The following is a 19,175-nucleotide window of genomic DNA, read 5'->3' as shown; positions in this document are numbered from 1 at the left end:
TTAGTCTGTGACTGTAATATCAAGCATATATTTGATTAAGCTTTATACTTCGTACTACTTTTGTACTCAAAACGTGTACTGATGTGATGAGAAATAGGGACAGACTTTGGGGTCATTGGGTTATAACATTGTATCTGCTATTTACAAAAACACTTTTTAAAAATGAAGACTTTATAGCGAAACATTATACAGTTATGTATACACTAGACATTTACTTGGTTGGTCAAAATATTTGTAATGTACACTGTAAAAGAGAATCCAGCATGAAGTTAAAACAACTTGGTTTTACAAGTCAATTCAACCTACTATTGTATTGGGTACTGTTAAAGGGGACATTTCACAAGACTTTTTTAAGATGTCAAATAAATCTTTGGTGTCCCCAGAGTACATATGTGAAGTTCAAGCTCAAAATACCATAAAGATAATTTATTATAACAGGTTAAAATTGCCACTTTGTAGGTGCGAGCAAAAATGTGCCATTTTGGGGTGTGTCCTTTAAATGCAAATGAGCTGATCACTGAACTAAATGGCAGTGGCAGGGTTGGATGCAGAGTGCAGTATTATCCCCTTCTGACATCACAAGGGGAGCCACATTTCAATGACCTATTTTTTCACATGCTTGCAAAGAATGGTTCACCAAAACTAAGTTACTGGGTTGATCTTTTTCACATTTTCAGCACTGAAGACCTAATTATAGCACTTAAACATGGAAAAGTCAGATGTTCATGATATGTCCCCTTTCAAAAAGTTGACATAACTTATAAAATCAAGTTGAAATATTTAAAAGTAACATAAAAATATATGTTGATTTGACCAAAAATGCTGCGTATTCTTTAAAGTGTAGGATGAATAATGTTTTCAAGTGTATGAAATAAAGTATGATATTTAGGTTTTGGCGCCATCTTTAGACAATTGTGTGCAATAACAGACGCAGAATTGCAGAGCAGATGTTACAGCGATTAAGGTGCAAACAAGAGCACTAGGAATTAAAGTATTATATTTTTATAATATAATAACATATTTTTGGGTTAATTTCGACATAAAATGTAATGTATGAACAGCATGCTGATTATTAACAAACAATGATTTTGACATGTCCTTAAATTGTCATATGTAAATGTAAAAAAATATGTATATGTACTTAAAAATATGTATTTTGGCAAACATTTTTGGCAAATATATAAATAAAACTTTAAGCAAACACAAAAAACAGCTTCACGCAAACATATACAAGTAAAATTAATTTTTTATTGGTCTTTCTTTTAATATTTCCTGAATATTATGACAATAATGTGTGGCATTATTGTTTGCACAGCAGCAAATTGTAAGGAATTATGAGATGGAAAAATATCATATAAACTTAATATATGCTAATCTACTCATTAATATACCTTTATATGAGTGTTGTTGGTTAACAATGCCCAATGGTAAAACATTCACAGTATGGAAAACACAGCTACCTTAACAAAATAAGTAGAGCACCAAGATTTTTTGATTTTAGATCAGAATTTATCCTAAGAGGAACAGTTTGAAACAACTTCCAAACCACTGCTAGAAAAAAACACGGCATGATTATTAGACACAAACCTTCTGGGCAACTTTTCCAGTGTGACAACTAGCCCCACAATCCTACTGTATAAATACTGTGTAAACAATAACAGTATGATAAAATGCAATTTTGACAATTCAATACTGTGATTGTGTTCAGTTTTTCTCCTCTCATAACAAATTCGAATGACTAGAGGTCGAATCTCTCCATGGTCGGTTTCTTGACCCCATCACTGTGTATACTCTTACCCTACGTCTTCTTCTTTGTCTTCTTATGTTTCTCCTTCCCTCCACATAAACCACCACTCCATACACCATCACACCTAGCACCACCGCAGCCCCACTGGCCAAGAGGGTCATCCCAGAAAGAAACATATCTGACCGGTTGAGACCGAGCAGCGTGGTCCCACAAATCAGCAGTGCCGAGCCAGTGAAAAGCAACAGCAAGGGATCCACAGTTCCTCCGGTCCGCAGCTGGTCTATGCGTCTCCGGTTGCGTACGCATCCCATGTCCTGTACAGCAGAACTGAGCAGCTGCTTCATGAGGACCACCAGAGCCAGGAGGCAGAGCGTTGAACCTACACCCAAACGCCACACTGCCGAGGATCCCACAGCGGAGGAGGCTGTAGAAAGCAGACCCACGCCAGCCGTGCCCAGGCCCAGAACCATAGCCACCGAAAAGCAGTAGCACAGGAAAGACACATGTGGCTCTCTGAACCACCACAGCTCCACCTGTTCCTCCACGGCCCGACGTTGTAGCCACAAAGGGTCCACTTGCAGATTGAAAGCTGTTCCTGGACTCAGATTCAGGGGAAGTAGCTCCATCTCTAAACGTGTCTGGGATGCTCCAGCAACTTGATGGTCACTTAACGGTCCTATAAATGAAAGTTTTCTAACCTCCTGTCAATTCTGCACATCTTCAATGCATCCAAACCTCGATTCAGCTTTAAAAGCAGCCACATCATGAATCCTCAACAGCAGACATCTGTCCGTATCTATGATAAAGGATTTGGAGAGTTGGATTTTAGAGAGCCCATCCTCAAACTGCTTTGCTTCTGTCTTTACCTGTCTCTCTCATTCTGTGATGTGTCACGGTGCAAGCGAACTGGACACTGGTGCCAAGCACATTGGACGATGTCATACTCCTGCCACATTCCCCCGAGACGATAAAATGGTTTCTCATTGTTTTCTTTGTGACACACTAATCAGAGAACACAAGCATGCTTGCACTCACTCACGCACAGACGCGCTCGCATGCATACGCCTAAAGCAGCAAGGATATCTTTCAAGGCATTGTGGGAAAGACAATAGGCCGACTGGAGGGACTTACAGAGGGACATCCCTCCAATGAAGCTCTGAAGTCACGCTTTTAGCATAATGGACAATTTGTGACTGTAAGGATGGTGTCATTCACATGACTTGACACAAGCTTGTTTCGTCTCTGCAACAATAGAGGCACTCTTCTCGGCTCTTTCTATGTGGCATTATTATTCCAACATGAGCTGTTTATATGCACAGTGTGTGGCATCATGTTTTCTGACATTTTTATTTATATTTACATTGTTACAATCATTTTTTTAGGAGGTACTACAATGAATAGGTTAATATCTATAGAGTTTTATTTATTATTTATGAATTATTAATTATTTTACAGTACATATTGTCTTAAAAATTCTTGGAAAACAAAGGTGGTAGTTTGGTTGCCGTTGAAGCTATCTGGCCATTAATTTCCTGCTGGAGCCTCTGGATCTCCAGTCGCTGAAGCTGGATGATCTTCTCCGCTTCTTCATTAAAGTTGCGACTGGTCATCAAATCACAACTCTCTGCTGAAGTTGCTGTTGGAGTGGGAAAGAAGAAAATTAGGCTGACATAAATCATTCTCATCTTTGTTCCTATTTCTCTAGTGTATTGCTAAGTGTTATTCAGGCAAGTCTAATGTACAGAGCAAACATTTCCAGGACATAGTCATCATCACACTCACCATGTGCATATGATTTAAACACAGCTCACCTCTGGTGTTAGTTTTGCTCTTCTTGGGGGTGTTTTGGCTCTGAAAGTTGTGGAGTTGCATACGGAGTGTACGCAGCTCCTGCCGCTGGTCATTAATCTCCTTTATAAGAGTTACGTTTTCCTGTACAGACAAGAAAATGCTACTATAGAAAGTACACAGTGTGAAGACAGTACATGCAGTGTTGGGGAAAGTTACTTTTAAAAGTAATGCATTACAATATTAAGTTACTCCCCAAAAAAAGTAACTAATTGTGTTACTTAGTTACTTTTCATGGAAAGTAATACTTGCGTTACTTTTAAGTTACTTTTTCTGTTATCGCTCAGGTGCACACGCATAGATTGCTTAATTCTACGTGACTACGTTCAGTTTAATTCAGTACATTTTTTATTAAACTGAAAAGTAACCCACATTAATTTTTTAAGTAACTCAAATATTTATTTGTACATTTATGCGTTCCTTTACTTGTTACTTCAGAAAAGTAATATTATTACGTAATGCAAGTTACTTGTAATGCGTTTCCCCCAACACTTAGTTTATGTATCAAATTAAAGACATAGTTCACCCCAAAATGAAAATTCTGTTATCATTTTCTGAATCTCAACACGAAAAAATATATTTTTAGAAATATTTGTGACCAAACCGACCATGAGCCCCAATCACTTCCATAGTACAAAAAGAATACTATGGAACCAGTGGCGCTCCAAGGCGTTTCCTTAAACACAATGGCATTCTTTGGGTGCTCTGGTAAACTTCATCAACAGAAGCAACAAAGTTGGATTCTTTAAGCTCTTGCTCTTATCATGTCCATGCAAAGCCAGCTCAAATGCAGCACAAGATTTTATGCAATCTATCACACGGACTATCAGTTACATGACAATCTGTAACGCGGTTATGAGACTCTGAGAACGATCCAATCACATGAGGTCAAAAACATAAAAAACAATATTGATTTGTGGGAGGACGGTGCGCCCCAAGGATGATCTGAAACAAGCCAATTAGAGCTCCGCCTCAGGTCACATGCTTTTAACAAGTTTACTGACCTACATACACACTCATTTGGGTCGCGCCCCAGACACACACATATGACACACACAACAAAATACAGTTTTGATTTAAAACAATGCCTAATATGACTAACTGTGAAATAGTACAACACTGTTTAGTTTGGACACTGTAGAAATTGTGAGTAAAAAAGAATGGAATAATTTACAAATCTCATAAACTTATATTTTATTCACAATAGAATATAGATAACATATCAAATGTAGAAAGTGAGACATTTTGAAATGTCATGCAAAAAATTGGCTCATTTTGGATTTCATGAGAGCTACACATTCCAAAATAGTTGGCACAGGTAGCGATAAGACGTCGGAAAAGTTAAATGTACATATAAGGAACAGTTGGAGGAGGACCAATGTTTAGGAATGGGAATATTGTCTCATTCTTGTCTAAAAAAGGCTTCTAGTTGCTCAACTGTCTTAGGTCTTCTTTGTCGCATCTTCCGCTTTATGTTGCACCAAATGTTTTCTGTGGGTGACAGACCTGGACTGCAGGCTGGCCATTTCAGTACGTGGATCCTTCTTCTACGCAGTCTTGATGTTGTAATTGATGCAGTTTGTGGTCTGGCATTGTCATGTTGGAAAATGCAAGGTCTTCCCTGAAAGAGACGATGTATGAATGGGAGCATATGTTGTTCTAAAACTTGGATAAACCTTTCAGTATTGATGGTGCCTTTCCAGATGTGAAAGCTGCCCATGCCACACGCACTCATGCAACCCCAAACCATCAGAGATGCAGGCTTCTGAACTGAGCGCTAATAACAACTTGGGATGTCCTTGTCCTCTTTAGTCCGGATGAAATGTCCCAGTTTTCCAAAAAGAACTTCAAATTTTGATTCGTCTGACCACAGAACAGTTTTCCACTCTATTTTAAATGAGCCTTGGCCCAGGGAAAACACCTGTGCTTCTGGATCATGTTTAGATATGGCTTCTTGTTTGACCTATAGAGTTTTAGCCGGCAACGGCGAATGACACGATGGATTGTGTTCACCGACTATGCTTTCTGGAAGTATTCCAGAGCCCATATTATGATTTCCGTTACAGTAGCATTCCTGTATGTGATGCAGTGCCGTCTAAGAGCCCGAAGATCACGGGCATCCAGTATGGTTTTCCAGTCTTGACCCTTACGCACAGAGATTGTTCCAGATTCTCTGAATCTTTGAATGATATTTTGCACTGTAGATGATGATAACTTCAAACTCTTTGCAATTTTTCTCAGAGAAACTCAGAAAACTATTTTTCGCTGCAGCATTGGGGGAATTGGTGATTCTCTGCCCATCTTGACTTCTGATAGACACTGCCACGCTGACAGACTTTTTTATACCCAATCATGTTGCCAATTGACCTAATAAGTTACAAATTAGTCCTTAAGCTGTTCCTTATATGTACATTTTAATTTTCTGGCCTCTTATTGCTACCCGTCCAAACTTTTTTTGGAATGTGTAGCTCTCATGAAATCCAAAATAAGCCAATATTTGCCATGACATTTCAAAATTTCTCACTTTCAACATTTGATATGTTATTTATTGTTATTTATATTCTATTGTAAATAAAATATAAGTTTATGAGATTAGTAAATTATTCCATTCAGTTTTTACTCACAATTTCTACAGTGTCCCAGCTTTTTCTGATTTGGGGTTGTACTACACGTTTTTAATTTGTACTAATTTGCACAACATGATCTCACAAATTTCCGTGAAATAGTCACGCATTATTTTGCTCAGTTTTGCGTGACATTGTCACGTATTTCCACCACATTATGTGCCCCTGACACGACTTTCTTTTCCATGACAGTTTCACGTATTGGTTACTCAACTGTTTTTCCTATTTTTAAACAATTGTCGCTTCGGTTTGGGGTTAGATTTGCTGTTTGCGTTAGGATGTCACTTAATGTATTGGTTTATAAAAAATGTTCGTATGCTTTTTAAACCATCGTCGTCTGACGTTGGGGTTAGAGTTGGGTTTGGGTAAGGATGTCATTTTATGTAACAGAAAGTTGTTCTAACCCCAAACCGAAGCGACAATTGTAAGAAAATAGGAAAAACAGTTGAGTAATCAATACGTGAAACTGTCACGGAAAAGAAAGTCGTGTCAGGGGCACGTAATGTGGTGGAAATACGTGACAATGTCACGCAAAACTGAGCAAAATAATGCGTGACTATTTCACGTATTTTGTGAGATCAGGTTGAATTTGCACTATATTAAACTAGTTGGTTACATGTTAAAGTAACTTTCCTCTCTGGAAAAGGGTTTGTAACCACATGAAAGTGAATAAATGATGACAGAATATTCAGTTTTGGGTGAACTATCCCTTTAAGATTGGATTTACGTTGTTATCACTGTTATGCTACAAAGATATTAAAATAATAATTTTAGGTATGCACAGTCATATTGGTGGCATACTACACAACATTTTAATTTTACTTGAATAGATTTTAATTTGGGAACTTTATATTCTTCATTTGAATCCTTTTAATATTTATTATTAGCCTAAAATTGCATTTTTGTTGGAATGAGAAAAAAAAATTAAGCAGAATTTAAGCATGTTTTTATTTTATTATGTTAAATATATTCACAAACTATCCTTCAAAGAGAAAGGGTGGCTACGTTGAAGAAATTTATTTTGGACTTTTACTATCACAACATATATTTATGCATTCGGCAGACGCTTTTATTCAAAGCGACTTAAAGAGTATTACATTTTACCACAATGTGTTTCCTGGGTTCAAACTCATGACCTTTTGTGCTGCTAACACAATGCTTTACCACTGAGCTATACAGGAACACCACTATAAAACCACTAACCTCATATAAGGATTACCTAAATGCATTTTTGTTTTTCTCTCACCTTCATGAGCTTCATGTTGTTGGACTCATGCACATTTGTGTCTCTACTGAGCTGCCTCTTTAATGAAGAGATGATGTTCTCATAATGTTCTCTTAGTTTGTTGTTTTCCATCTCGATGTCTGTGTCCACCCTCACTGTCTCCACCTACAGTTAACATCACACACTTACACATGTGCTCAAACCAATAAGAAAAATGCTATCACTTGTTTATGTGACCTTACTGGCTGCTGGACGTAGCGTTTATGGATATCCCTGATGTTTTCCTTTAATTTTTTGGGCTCCTGAATGTAGTCCAGAGATTTGTGAAGGTCAGATTTAAACCTATTTACCAGATGACCCATATCCTGCACCTGAAAGAGACAGTGGGAGACACGGAAAGAATGAGACTCTAAATTCATTAAACTGAAGTCACTAGGTTATACGTTACATTTAGATTTTCAAGCTCATAAGTAGTACTTATAATTGTTTCTTGCAATACGAAACAACAAATGAAAACCAAAAAAGACTTGTGCATTTAGGCAAAAAATACATTTGCCTGGCAAAAAACATGTTTTAATAAACATGCTGAATAAATCTTGTAGAAAGTAAAGCTCCATGAATTTTGAATTTCACCTTTATATATCATACATACAAAAATATATATTTTATATATATTCTCATTTTAAAAATATATATAGGAATAAAATATTAAATATTTTCTTCATCATTTATCACAATACTTCCAAAAGATTTTTTTCCTAATATGGAAGTCATTGGTCACTATCTGCTCTGTGTTTACCATCATTTCTCAAAATATCTTCTTTTGTGTTTATCAGAAAAAATACTTTCATACAGGTTTAGAACAACATGAGGATGAGTAAATGATGACAGAATTTTCATTTTAAAGTGAACTATCCCTTTAATTTGGCTGTTTTGACGTATGCTGCACAACATATACTAAACCTTCTGCATTTCTTTACGCATTTCTTTGTCTTTGGTTTTTAGTTTTAGGTTCAGTTCAGCAATTTTTAGCTCCTGTTGTGTGTTCTTCTTGTGGAACTCGTCCAATTCTCCCTCCATCTGACACAAAACAGACAGACACATATGAATTATATAAAAATGACTGCTTATATTAGACTAATTGAAAAATATAGAAAAATATTCCTATTGTGCTCTGAACAGAGGTGTACTTCTTAAATATTTTAGTTACATTTTCCAAGCATCTGTGCTTTATCAGAGTGTTTGTCTTGGGAAGAAATTTACTTTACTAAAAAATTTTCACTACATTCTAAAGCATAAAATCATACTGTGTATTCTTTTTATATTGCATATTAAAATTGATTTAATACCTAATTACATAAAAATTGTGTACTTTTACACAAAAAAGTAAAAAAAAAACTAGATGTTTAATCTACTTAAATCGTAAATATATACCAAAAACTTGAAATTATGAAATGTAGTGGAGTAAAAATTTTGATAATATGTTTTGGAATGTATGTTTTCCAAAGAAAAACGCTAATAAAATATGAAAACTTTCAAATGTACTTTTATGTAGAAAGTAAAAATACTTAAGTAGTATATACCTTTGGCTCTGAATACACATAATACACAATTATATTTGCCAGAACATTATTAACAAAAAATATAATGCTGAACTGATGTAATGTATAATCAAATATAAAACTATCAACATCCACAGTATGAGTTGTTGAATATTATATGCAATAATCAAAGTTACTATAAAGTGTTAGTTTAAAATACAGTCATATACTGTACTGCATCTCTTCTCTCACCTCTTGCATCTGCTCCCTCAGCTCTTTGATTTCATTGTTTTTGGGCTCGATTTGCTCCTCTATATATTCACCCTTGAACTCCATCACTGCTACAGTACTTGTAAGTGCGGCATTATTCTTGTCTAACTCATAGATGCTTTTTTCCTAAATAACACAAACAACAACAACAGTTTCTCTCACTTACTGTAAAGTAGTTTTGAAATTGCATAAGACAGTAAAAATGTATTTCTAAAATACATCATTAGTCTCTTTGTAAGGTTGTTTACAAGTGATAAGATAGGATCTCACTATTTTAAATTAGTTTGCAACTGAAAGGTACCACACTGTGACAGCTAATGTGAGGTTAGGTGGCCCGCTGTTCTGAATCTCCATTGAATGAAATTCAAACATCTTGAACTATGTCTTAAACTGAACTGGCAGTGTTTATGTTTGCCCACCTTCTCCTTTATGATCCCATCTCTGTGCTGTATTACGGTCTTCAAACCCGTAATGTCTTTCTCCAGTGCTTTGATCACTGCCTGCAGCTTCTGCGCTTCTTGCTTTAGCTTCTCAATCTCCAGATTCTTGTTTTCAATTTCCTTCTGCAGAATTTGAAGCTGCACCACAAAACACAACTCGCATAAGCTTCAGCATAAGCTTTCATTGTGGACAATCAGTGAGGATGATATTGGCTGATGATTATTTACAGTGCGTGCTAAAATCAGTCATGTGTACTGTATATTAAATGATGACTTGAAGGCGGGGTGCATGATTTTTGAAAAACACTTTGGAAAAGGGAGTCGGGCCGACTACCAAAACTCACTTGTAGCCAATCAGGAGTAAGGGGCGTGTCTACTAACCGATATCGTTGCCAGGGTTGCGTACGTGTGGTGCGGGTCTATCAAATGAAGGTCCAGATTCTATTGGGGAAGGGGCGTGTTTGTTTAGTTGATTTCAAATGTCAACATTGGCTTTTAGAGATCATGCACCCCGCCTTTAAAATGATTTAATGATCTTTTGTGATGATGAGCTCAAAACAGCACTATACCAACATACCGATTTCTTTGTGGTATCATACTCTACTTTAAGCTTGGCATTAGCCAACTTTTCTCCTTTAAGTTCTTGCTTATATTTCACGAGAGTGTCCTGGATCTCAATGTCTGCATCCAGCTCCACCTGCTTTATGTACTCCTCAAACTCCAGCACTTTCTGCTCGAATTCTTCCTGACACTGCCGGATGAAAAGAAAAAACTATTTCAACAACAAAACAATTGAATAAGTAGTTCATTCAGTGAAGTACAGCCTTGCTATTATCCAGTCCTAAAATGCTGGCATTAACATAACGTTAAAAAAGGGCTGTATTTTAAAATAAAAAGGTGGTCGGATCAACATCACAAGTGGATCAATGGATATTTATGGACCCTTGTGTCCATTTTGTTGGGTGTAATAAGTCGCCATTTGATTTATATGTAATCGTGATTCATAAAACAGTGAAAGTTTTAGGTGTGAGACTTGGGAAAAGGTGGAGATAGATAAATGAAACTAACAAAAGCATGTTTTTTTGCTCTTTACCTGAGTTAATATCATTGTCTTCTTCTGCAGCTCAGCCTCATGAGACTTCGTAATCTCCTCCAGGGCTCGAGTCTTGCTATCCTCAACGCTGTGTAGCTGATGCTCATATTCCTGCTGGACCCTCTGCATTTTCAGCTGCAGATCTTGCAATTTCACATATTCCAGCATGAGCTTCTGGTTATTGGTCGTTTCTGTAAAAAGAGCCTTTATTAAGCCTGACTGACCATAAAAACCCATTCACACAGCACTTTGATCCCAGAAAATTTCCGCAAAATTGGCAGAGAGCCTTCAAACATTTTCATAAAAAATCTATCAAGTACATTAAATACGTCACGTGTCTTTACGGGATCTTTATTGCATGTATGTGAATGCACGCACAGATTCGGAAAATCGTTGGCAGTGTGAATGAACCAAATCAAACGTACCCTTTTTTCCGTGTATTTTCCGTAATCTCTGTGCCAAAAAGGCTTAAGCGTGCTGTATCTTTTCTAGCAGATTTGACTTATGGAATTCCAAACAGAACTTGACTCCAAACATACCCAAATTCCATATTACTATTAAAGGAATTCTACAATGTACTTCACTTTAAAGATAAAACCCCATTTAGCATACTAAATGCAAAAGATCTAATTATTGTTTAAGCAATTTGGAAATCTTTGCAACTAAACTATTAAAAAACAAGTATTAAAAAACTGAATAAGAAACTAATCTTAAATCTAATTCATAAACATAAAAAAACATACTGTACATGTCCTTATACAATTAGATGTTCTTTAGAATGTAAAACAAAGCCTACACGCTATTATTGTACTTATTTAAAGGTTTATAAATGATGTGTGTGCAAAAAATATAATTTTTTTACCTATGTCCTGCAGCACTTTCTCATGCTTTTCCAGAATTTCTGAGAGAACTTTACTATGGGCTGCGTGCTGCTTCTCTTTTTCTGTTTTCAAGACCTGCAGAAAAATATTTTTTAAATCTCTTTATATGTACAATCATTTCTTAACTCACTTTTGTTATTACCCAGACAAACATTTTACTGTGAGCTTTCTGACCTCTATCTCAGTGTTGAGTGAATTGATCTTTTGGCTGAATCTCTCTGTGAGTTCAGCGATCTTCTCCTTGTATGTCATGTCCCTAAGGCTGAGCTGGTACTTGTTTTCCTCCTGGAGCTCATTTTCTCTTCTTTTCAGGTCTTGCATTATTTTATCCTGTAGGATGGAAAGATTTTGAGAAGAGGCGTTTCATGCTATTGTGAGTTACAGTCTGCATTTACTGTGCTGTAACTTCACCATATCAATTCCACTGCAAAACCAAACCAAACCAAAAATGTGTGATGTCACCTTCTCCTCAAGGTCTGACTTTGTGATGAGGATCTCATCGGAGTACGCTATTTCCTTGTCTTTCTTTAACCCTCGTCCCTCTTTGTCAATAATCTTCCAAATGAGGAGACACCCATCTTCTGAGACAGTAAGGAGGTGCTGGTCATCAAACGTGATGACCATCTATGGACAGATGACATCATCAATAGAAATATATATATTTGACGTCTGACTGTGTGAACACAAAATAAATATAAACAGAACCTTAGTCACAGGACCAGCATGGGCCTGGTACTCAAGCCAATCCTTTTGAATGGGTAGGGGGTACTTGATGACCCTCACAGTCCCAATAGAGGTTCCAATGAAGAGTGCTCGTCCTGAGCGAAGCATGGCAACGGTAGTACAAACCACATCACCTGCAGGCATTTCCTTGAGGATCTACAGCAAGAATATTTATACACATTCATGCCTCATGATCAGTCAACAAATTATTAATATATATGCAATTACATACCAATACAACACCATATGTCATTTAAAAAAAAAAATGTATGGTATTGTGACATTTATTGATAACATTTTTGTGGTGACCTGGCAGTCTTGGATTTCCTTTAGAGTGCGGTCTGACCCAACAGCGAAGAAGGTCTTGGCATCAGGAGAAATGGTCACACCGGTGTAGCTACAGGACTTGAGCACGCACTCAGACTCGCGCTTACCGTTGAGCGTGTTCCACTCATACACAGCCCCGTCCATGCCACACGACACCAGACGGCTGTCATCCGCACTGAATGCTATCCTCCGTACCTAAGGAACAACATGCATAGAATGCAATTTCTTCCTTGATCAAAAGATGGACCTTTTTATGTGGCTTTAAAAGCATATGCATTGCTGTATTACAATATGGACTGTTTTATAAACATACTTTTTCAATATGTCCCTTAAGATTCAGTACGTAGTCAAATGTAGTAGTGGCGTAGATGTTGATCATGTTCCCGTTGACAGCGGCAAACAAGTGACCCCCGTGGCTAAATACACACTGAAGACAAATGTATGGTAAATTAGCCACAGCAATGTATACATATACATACCCATCAAGAAAACGGTTCACACAATAGAGACTTACCTCACGGCAACTGCGTACAGCAAACTCCTTGAACGTGCTGATGTCATCAAAGAGCAGGTTCATGAGGCGGAGTCTGTCTGAAAATCCCACCAGGATGTAAAGTCCCGTTGGGTGAATAGCTATGCTGTGGGCTTCCTCCTGGAACTCTTTATACATTTCTAAAACACTGGATTGAATCAACACACACTTACTTACACTACAGAAGCTGCAGATCACCACCATTTCCAAGACCTATACATTTATTTGACACGTTCAATGTTTGTATATAAATTGCAAATTTATATCACATTGGTTACTGTGAAAATGTACCACAGGTAAGCCAGGTCTGTCTGTGGTTGGATAGTTTTATCACTTTGATGACCATGTCCAACCAATCATAATTAACATTAAGATAAATTCTGTTCATGTGTGGATGGTAAATGGATTAAAACATAACAATTAAAAGATTAAAACATTTGGCCAGCTATGTTTACTGATTTTGTTGTTAAAATTGGAGTAACACGTACCAAGGTATATTTTCCAAAAAAAATTTGGACCCTTTGGACGCTGCTTCTTTAAACAAAGCTCAAACAAAGTTTCAGAGACGATAAGCAACCTAAACCTCCAACACTCAAGATTGCCTCCAAAACCTACAAATATTTTATTTATGCATTGAGCACAGGGTTTGAAAATTAGTGAGGTCCAGGGGTGTAAAGAGTTAATAAATGCTTCCCTGGGCGAAAGTGCACTAAAGTGAATGTACTATTTTGTGCACTAATTTTGTAGTAAATATGCCAAAAATGTGTTCTTACCTGGGATGTATTCTGTCTGAACCTTTTTGGCATTTTACACTTTAGATACACACTCTGTTGTGTTATGTTCTGGGGGTGAGCATTGTTTTTTAGATAAAAAATTGTTAAAACCTTACTGTTATGATGGAAAATTCATTTATTTTCATGCAACAATGCTTATTATAGCATTATATCGTTTTAATAAGAAATTTTAGACTATATAAACAAAAGCTTTGATTAGTGCTCTTATGGATGTTTTCAGCATGACTTAATGTTAAATGCTAACTCGGAAACTGAATTAAATACCATTCTTCATGGCCAATGTTTACAAATTTGGCATTTTTCAATTAAACTTTTCTACATCTTTTTATGTGTTATTTTCTACTGTTTTTAGTGTTTAAATCGTTTCTTACATACATAATCATGATGATTATTGCGTGTGTTTTACAGTATAATGTCAGCAATAATCTGCCCAAGCTGAATGATGTGCCAATTTTTTGGCAAACGTATTGCCAGATATTAGTATGAAAACAAACAAAAAAGGCCATAAAGAACAAAATAGGTTCAGACCTTGTCTTTCAGAAATAAATCAGAGATATCACAAAAACATACCTGCACATCCTCACTTTAAAAATTTCCCAAAATGTCACATTAATTGCTAAAATATTAAACACTACGTCTAAAGAGGATTTTTTACAATGGGATCTGGCAACACTGCGGATACCAATATGAGTAGTTTAAAAGTACTAATTATTAATTCAGAAAAATCTAATTTTATGTTTATATGAAACTTTTACAGAGGTCCGGACCTCGGTGGCCTCATAAATGGCTACGGGCATGATTGGGCATATGCATTTATCATAACTAACTAACTTACATGCATTCACTCTATCCATCTCTTTTCATCAGTATGTGTGTACCCTGGGAATCAAACGTACAACCTTTGCGATGCAATGCTTTACTAATTGAGCTACAGGAACTACCAATATAATGTACAAACCTACAACTGAGCCTGTTTTGGTAAATAAGTCTAAACATACTTGGTTTGAAAGTTCCAGATGCGCACTGATCGGTCCAGAGAGCAGGTGGCGATGAGTGGTTTGCGGATGCAGGTGGATAAACCGGTGATAACGCCAGAGTGGAATGAGTGAGACATGAACTCAAACTGTGCATCGCCCTGATAAAACACAATAATACACGGTGAGAGTGTTGAATTTGTTTCTCTGCTAAAAAGCAGTTTTGCTAGTCACCAGATACTGGTCCACAGTATGGAATGCTGGTACTAGCCTCGCAACCAGCATTCCTAACCAACTTAACCGGCTTCACTAGAAAAGCCATGATAGCTGGCTAACTTCACCAGTTAGCTGCTGCTCCGGCTAGCTTTACCTGCACTAACCAAACAACCAACTTTGACCAAAATGGGAATTTATGCTGGTATTTTTAGTAATGTTTGTAATGGAGTAGATCGGTTGCAATTATGAAACAATCTGATTTGACTTTTTCTCACAATAGCGTTCACAATTTTTCAAAGTACAGATGTAGGTAGGCAAGGCAGATGGCACCTTCTGCACTTCGGCTAGGGAGAGATTGAGGCTGTAGAGCTGGCCGCGGTCTGTGCTGGCAGCTAGAGTCTCTTCAGATGGGCTGACGCACAGAGTGCTTATTTCCTGCTGCTCTGCAGAACTGGGTTCATAACTGAATGGCTCTGGAGGAATCTGGTAATGACAAATGAGAACTGGTTATGAACTGGTCCTGGGTTAAACTGGTTACTATAGTGTTTTGGGAGATGCTTGCCTTAGTAAGAACAACTAATGCAAATTTTTAGGAAGTTACAAACTGCATAAACTTGTTGAGTCCCTAATAAGAACACATGAATGTGAATCGTTTATGGCACCTTTATCTCTTTGGTCTTCTTGTATTGGTCCTTCTCCTCCATTTTCTCAAACAAATACACAGTGCCAGGACCAGCAGAGCAGACAAAGCCTTTAGAATAGCCTACGATCGCTGTCACTCGTGGCAATACGGACGTTGCAGATGATATTGGCAGCATTTCATTTGACTCAGTGTTTTCCTCCTGCCTGAAAGTTAAAAGCAAAAGGAGAAAACATTAATTGGAAAACCACACAATCAAAAATTATGACATGTAACATGCTATTATTAACTCGCAAAAGTTTTTCAAAAAAAAGTTGCCAGTGTCAGCATTTTTTAATTTTCACAAAAGTGTAATGCCTTCCAGAAAATGTCCTTTTATAAATATATGAACATAAAAATACCAAATTAAAGAACGGACCCTCTGCTTTCAACCAAACAAATGGAAAAATTTTTTTTTTTATCCTATATGCATTTTTAATTATCTCTCAAATATGGCTAGGTTTCTTCAAAAATACAAAATTTTCAATAAAAACTGAGATAATTGCATTTTTTTAAAGGACTTTTATTAGTGATCTGATTCTGGCCGATTCTGGCCGATGATCAAGACATACACAGAGTTTTTATTGTTTCTGACTCAGCGGGTGCTTAAGTGTTTTAAAAGTTGGTAAGAGCACCACCTACTGGACAACAGCGGAAATATAGGTTGCCGTAAAAACTCATCAGTGAAGCATTATTGGCGTTTTCTCTTAATTGACGAGATAACTTGTCAATGGCGAAAGGACTTATAAATCTTGAAATTATTAGTATTCTGCAAATGCATTTTCAAATTTTATAATGAGATTGTGAAATATGAGATTTTGATTGTACTGAAAAGTTAATTGTTAAAGGGGACATTTCACAAGACTTTTTTAAGATGTCAAATAAATCTTTGGTTTCCCCAGAGTACGTATGTGAAGTTTTAGCTCAAAATACCATATAGATAATTTATTATAGCATGTTAAAATTGTCACTTTGTAAGGTGTAAGCTGTTTTGGGTGTGTCCTTTAACATGCAAATGAGCTGATCTCTGCACTAAATGGCAGTGGCGTGGTTGGATAGTGCAGTTTAAGGGGTGGGATTATACCCTTCTGACATCACCAGGGGAGCCAAATTTCAATGACCTATTTTTTCACATGCTTGTGGAGAATGGTTTACCAAAACGAAGTTACTGGGTTGATCTTATTCACATTTTCTAGGTTGATAAAAGCACTGGGTACCCAATTATAGCACTTAAACATGGAAAAAGTAAAATTTTCATGGTACGTATATCCCCTTTAAGTTAAAGTTTATTTAGACTTAAATAAAATCGTTGCTTAATAATTCATATCTTACAATGAAGGACCTCAGCTTATTCCACCAACCTCTCAACCTCCTGCTCAGACGTGAGGTTCATCTCCCTTCGCAGACGACCAGAATCAAATATCATAAGTTGACCTGTCTCAGTGCCGGCTATCACCTGCTCCTTGTGAATCCAGGTGTGACACAGAAAGTTTTGGGAATCTGGTTTAAAGTTGTTGGTCTGTTTCAGGTTTTCCCCAGCAAAGCGGAAAATCTTGAAGACCCCACTGCCACTTACACAGATCTGTGTGTTGTCCTGAGGGTTAAAGCTGACCTGTGAATGGGAAAAGACGAATGATATGTCCTGCTAAAGAATAAATATGAAATCCCTTTTAAACATGTAAAAAAATGGTAAATGTGAGTTAAATTATACAATATATCATTAAAGGTTCGCAAACCTTTAACATGTTACATAGTTTTAGCCATCATTGCAAGAACAGTGTAACTCTGTTTACCTGTGTGATGGGACCAGTGGTGCTGGTTTTCACAGTGGTCATGACCTTTTGCTTCTCCCACATCCAGAGGAACAGAGTCCAGTCTGGCCCACCTGCCTGACCAATCAGATATTTGGAGTCGGGGGAGAAAGCCATGCAGACAAACTCATCCACAGGGATGTCTCCTCCGGACAACACCTTCCTCTTCCTGCCTTGCTCGTGCTGCAGATCATACACGGTAATGGTGGCTTTCTCTCCACATTCAGACACAGCCAAATAGCGCCTGTTTGTACTGATGGCCAAAGCCTTCATGCCCTGGCTCATCTCTGTACCTGTACCAACAAAGACAATGATTAGTTATGATGTTAGTCAATCTAATCACATATAACGTGTATAAAAAAGCAAGAGATCGAGACTGTGGCGTTTTGTAAGTAGGAAAATACAATTTGATATGAAAACAAACATTAACTGTAGTTTTTCTACATTTCTATAATAAAGTACTGTAGTTTTCCTACCTGGAATAAACCTTTGGCATTTTTGATCGATGTTATAACGCACACAGTTGTTTCCACATGGAAATATAATAGTTTGTTCATCAAGGTATAACAGATTATTGTTCACTCCTGTGCGCAATCCAAAAATGTAATGGGACTGAGCCACTACCGTAGCCATCACTGTAGCCACAAAATATAGTAGTTGTTTAATTTAAAATTATAATTTTAAGCGATTCCGGTTTGTTTGAGTCACCAACTAATGTTGACATGCCTTGTTTTGCGAGTTGGTATCGTTGATTAGTTTACTGTAACTATAGTGACGATAAACGGCTTTAACGTTTCTGGCTAGATGGTATACACCTACGGACCAATCTCGCGAGATTTTGTGTTTAAAATTAGATTTGGGGGAATGATGAAGATGAAATAGCTGTTTTGACCACGTAGGATACAGCTACGGCATAAATCCCGTAAAATGTTGGATTATGTTTGGAAGTAGGATTAGGATGATAACAGCGCCCATCTGCCGAGATTTCACGAGATTTTGGCCGTAGCTGTATCCCTTAGTCACAGCCGGATGTAACGCTTCGTGAAAACCACATGATGGCGCACTCACTACGTGTAATAGACTTACTTTATATTTGTTTCTTATAAGACTATTAGTATTCATATCGGGAAGCGCAACGGAAATCAACTTAATCAACTGCTGTTGTTAGCTGGTTTAATGTGTTCTCCCGACTCCCGTGCTAGAAAAGTTTTACTTTCTAATCTGATCTCCCAGTCTGGCCAAGTTGGTGCCCATCTGGTTTAGCTGCTCTCCCTGCCTTATCTGTTGAAAATTCCCTAAAACGCCTCTAAGATCTCCACCAGGACAGAAGAACAGCTAATACCAGTAGTGTATGATGCTTTAAGATTTTTTTCAGTTGGTTTAGTAGTTTACAGTGGCCCTACATTGATTGATGTGGGTTAGAAGAGTCCAGTAGCGGAACCATTCTTCG

General features: G+C 37.2%; 2 protein-coding genes across 2 annotated transcripts; both read right to left on the bottom strand.

Annotated features, from left to right (window-relative positions):
* Positions 1–1,220: 1,220 nt before the first annotated feature.
* On the bottom strand, positions 1,221–2,945 carry tmem125b (transmembrane protein 125b). Its single transcript, XM_065268823.2, has one exon. The coding sequence runs from the start codon at positions 2,371–2,373 to the stop codon at positions 1,720–1,722; it is 654 nt and encodes a 217-aa protein (XP_065124895.1). The 5' UTR covers positions 2,374–2,945; the 3' UTR covers positions 1,221–1,719.
* Positions 2,946–3,161: 216 nt separating this feature from the next.
* On the bottom strand, positions 3,162–18,456 carry cfap57 (cilia and flagella associated protein 57). Its single transcript, XM_065268796.2, has 22 exons — positions 18,202–18,456; positions 17,708–18,018; positions 17,276–17,526; positions 15,898–16,081; positions 15,566–15,718; positions 15,044–15,180; positions 13,234–13,399; positions 13,033–13,146; positions 12,702–12,914; positions 12,375–12,548; positions 12,132–12,293; positions 11,844–11,999; positions 11,651–11,744; positions 10,789–10,979; positions 10,273–10,446; positions 9,675–9,833; positions 9,238–9,381; positions 8,408–8,524; positions 7,687–7,815; positions 7,466–7,609; positions 3,559–3,679; positions 3,162–3,383 (listed from the first exon to the last, which is right to left on the bottom strand). The coding sequence occupies exons 1-22, from the start codon at positions 18,356–18,358 to the stop codon at positions 3,214–3,216; spliced, it is 3,621 nt and encodes a 1,206-aa protein (XP_065124868.1). The 5' UTR covers positions 18,359–18,456; the 3' UTR covers positions 3,162–3,213.
* Positions 18,457–19,175: the final 719 nt, after the last annotated feature.

This window comes from Paramisgurnus dabryanus, chromosome 6, assembly GCF_030506205.2.
Source record: "Paramisgurnus dabryanus chromosome 6, PD_genome_1.1, whole genome shotgun sequence".
Taxonomy (NCBI): Eukaryota; Metazoa; Chordata; class Actinopteri; order Cypriniformes; family Cobitidae; genus Paramisgurnus; species Paramisgurnus dabryanus.
Note: the sequence above shows the minus strand (reverse complement) of the source record. Positions and strands in the feature narration are given on the sequence as shown.